Raw genomic sequence first — 3,788 nt, forward strand, 5'->3', positions numbered from 1 at the left:
TTGAAAATACTCTAAATTATCACAAAACTACGTATTTTCGAAAATAATATCTAATTTTCAGTAGATTACAATATGGGTATCAAATGATTGGAAATTTATTATACATTTCGTTTGCAATAAATTTTTTTTGTCTAATACTCAGAATTTTCACAAAAATAGTTTTTTTGGAAAAAATACTCAAATTTTCAGTATTTAACAATATGGGTATCAAATAATCAGAAATTTCTCATGCATTTCGATAGCAATAATATTTTATGTGAAATACTCAGATTTTTTCATAAATTTCGAAAGCTTTATCACATTTTTTTAAAACTTTAAAAAACGCATAGCTGCATTTTTTTAAAAACTAAAAAAATATTTTTTTCCTGTATGAGTTTTTTTTCATCTTTTGAAAAAGTAAGAACACATTTAATTTAAAACACTCGAAATTTTCACAAAACTACTACCTTTTATAAAATATATAAAATTTCAGTTATTTTTAAATACGATTATTTGATACCCATATAATAAAAACTGAAATTTTTAGTATTTTTTAATAGTACGTTGTTTTGTGATAATTTTGAGCAATTAAAAAAATTCTATTGAAATGTACGAAAAGTTCTCAATTATTTTATGCCCATTTTGAAAAAAAAAAAAACACTAAAATTTTAGTTTTTTTTCAAAAAGACGTAGTTTTGTGAAAATGTTGAGTATTTCACAACAAAATTTATTGTTATCGAAATGTATGATTTTTTTTTCCAACATTTGATACCCATATTGTAGAATACTGAACATTTTAGTATTCCTTCAAAAATACGTAGTTTTGTGAGTTTTTTTTTCGAATTTTCAAAAATGTGTTTGAAAAATCCGATCATTTGATAACCATAAAGAAAAAAAACAATGATTTTGAGTATTATTTCGGAAAAATGCATTTTCAAAATAAAGAAAAATACGTATTTTGTGAAAATTTTCATGTTATTATTATTGCAATGGATAGTTGACATCATCTCGATTCCAAAACACTGTTATTTTTTGAAGTTTGGATGATTTTTCATAGGATTATAGCCAATGTCTCCCATATAGGTTATGCACAATTCCGCAAAATTTCACAATATTTCAAAAAATTGAACACATAATATTTATTTTCTTAATTTTTTGTGTAAAGGGGTTATATTTTGTAAGTTAAACAACTGCTAACTTTTTTATGTCACATTCCTGTACACAATAATTATGAAATTAAAATATTTTGAGTAAATTTTAAGCAGATTTTAAAGTACCGTGAAATTCAATTTTTTTTTTAATTGGCGTGCCAAATAATTTTAATATTTTTGACGTGAAAAATCACTAGCCTTAAATTACCTACAACATTGCTGAAAACACTAAATCGATCACAAAATCCCATCGCAAGATACAGAATAACTTTTATTTATGTTTTAATGTTAGTAAAAGAATTTAATTTAAAAAAAACAGTCAGAACCTTCAATTCAAAAGTCGTACCCACACACCACCACAAAAACTCCTTTCAATTACAGCCAGAAAATCACGAGCACTTTTCACTTGATTGCCAGATTTTTCCACGGCAACCCAGATCGCGTGCTAATGAAATTTGTATCCATTCGCCACCGCCACAGTCACGTCACAGCAGTCAGTGTCTTTGCTTTTTCCAGGAAATGGCTCCCAAAATTTCATTTTACTTCCACTCGAACGCTTGCCAAAGCGAAAATATTGTCTTTGCCACGTGGCAGCTCCTTGAGTCATTCATAATTGGCTTTTTAGCATGAACGGCGGGGGCTACTTCTTCCGAGAGCTTCTCGTTTTCCACATTTTAGTTCTTATGACAGTCTTAATGTGCTAATTAATTAAATTTAATGTTTATTGTTTCTTGGCGCTGAACTTTTTGGGCGGTTAAGCTGCAAAGTTTTTTGGTGACCTTTTCGATTAGGTTTCTTCTAACCTTCAATTTCTGGGTAAAACTTTTGCCTGATAAAAGGGCACTCATCTAAATCAACTTTTAAGCAGAAAGTAAAAACTTTTCGCCATAAATCCCTCTTAACCTTACCGTTTGCACACAGGTCGGATCTACCGGTTTCGATATGATTAGGATCGGGAAAAGACAAGCCAGTCGTCTGAAGAAATGAGAAGTACACTTGAAAAACGCGAAGAGTAGCAATATCAATTAACAAGAGTTTATAAAATACAATCGTACAAAAGAACAAAAGGTTTTCATTTAGACACGATTTCAGTCCCAGTGCAACGATAGTTTACAGAACAAGATAACAATACTCATCCCAAAGAAGAAAAAAAAAAAACTACAACAAAACAATGACACTATGTGAAGCTTTAATCCATTTTAGTTTTTGATACAAAAACAATCTAGTCGATATTGATAAGGTTTAAACCATTAAAAAAATAACAATACAAAAATATTCAAAAAAATCTTCTAAATGTAACCAAGCAAGCCGATGGTTTCCAAAATTCCACACAACAAATTACAAAAAAAAACAAAATCGCATGGAAACTGCGTATCATGGCCAACTAGTTATTTAATCGAAATTTTTCTGAATCAACTTTTCCAAAAAAAAAAGAAGCACCTCCCTTTTTCCTACACCAAAGTCCGAACCAACCTTGCACGATTGCACCCAAACTTTTTAAAGAAATATCTCGTTGTGTAGCTGAAGAAAAAGTATTTAATAGCTAACCGAAACTCAATAAAAAAAACAAACAAGCATACTACTCCGCGCATTGAATGGTTGCTGTTTTCTATGATATTATGAAAAAAATAAAGAAATGACAAAACGATCAATTTATGGAACCAAATTTAAACTACTAAACATTAAACAAGTGTAATCGGAACATGCCAAATATAAACAAAACTAATTGTATCACTTTTAAACTAAACTAAATAAAGATCAATCAAATATTAACAGATGAAAACTACATAAAACGTTTGAGAGTTAGCTATTGCTTTTACCAAAAAACCAAAAAAAAAAAAAGTTTGGACTGCAAATTTACTGTAAGTTGGTTTAGGTTAGGCTCGATGAAAATTATTAAAAAAGACTATTATAATTGTAGATTTATTTCGTTAAGACACAGATGCCGATAGAGTTTATACAACAAGTTAAATTATAATTATCAGTTGAGTATGCTTTGACCGAGTACACCGATTATCGAGATAGTTATCAATTGTGTTGATTTGATGTTTTGAGATCAAAAGCCAGAAGCATTACAAACGTGTTACCCACCGCGAGGTGGATTTTCTATTGCTTATATATATTAAAAAAAGAGTTACGGAAATCTATTGCATTAAAGAAGCGCTTAAAGAATAACTAAACAAATGAACAAGGAATCGATTAGAAAAAAAGAAGTAGAATGATTTTTAAATGCGGAATGCCAGATTTTTCTATACAGAACAGACAAAGTGAATCCATTTTCCTATACATATATGATGTTTTTGAGCTAAAAGTATTATAATGAAAGTAAAATCTAAAACAAAGCGATAAAAACCAACATAACCTAGCCCATTATATCACCGTTTTGTGTGAAGATGTTAACTAAATATCAAAAAGACACGATGCACACATCGCAGTAAAACTGATGAGACTGTAATGATTTTATTTCTAGATATCACATGCCCGCTCTTGAATCAACGGGATTATTCTTTCTTGGAATATTTAGTTATTTTAAATTTTGAAAAAAATGTTTGACCTTAAAAATATGTTATGCAATGTTACAAAAACGTTTTGCTTCTCGAAGTCACGATTGTCATCAAAAAATGTAAAGAATATGAAACGCGACAGTTGGTTTATATT

The 3,788-nt window shown here is 29.1% G+C and overlaps 1 protein-coding gene across 5 annotated transcripts in view; it reads left to right on the top strand.

The window, feature by feature from the left end:
* The window catches only part of LOC120429180 (serine/threonine-protein phosphatase rdgC), a 137,104-nt gene extending 133,530 nt beyond the window's left edge, over positions 1–3,574 (top strand). For all 5 annotated transcript variants that reach the window (XM_039594400.2, XM_039594396.2, XM_039594413.2 and 2 more), the window contains one exon: positions 2,052–3,574. In XM_039594400.2, the coding sequence (XP_039450334.1) occupies positions 2,052–2,080 (29 nt within the window). In that variant the 3' untranslated portion in view covers positions 2,081–3,574. The remainder of the gene's footprint in view (positions 1–2,051) is intronic.
* The last annotated feature ends 214 nt before the right edge of the window (positions 3,575–3,788 follow it).

This window comes from Culex pipiens, chromosome 2 (assembly GCF_016801865.2).
Source record: "Culex pipiens pallens isolate TS chromosome 2, TS_CPP_V2, whole genome shotgun sequence".
In the NCBI taxonomy this organism is placed as follows: Eukaryota; Metazoa; Arthropoda; class Insecta; order Diptera; family Culicidae; genus Culex; species Culex pipiens.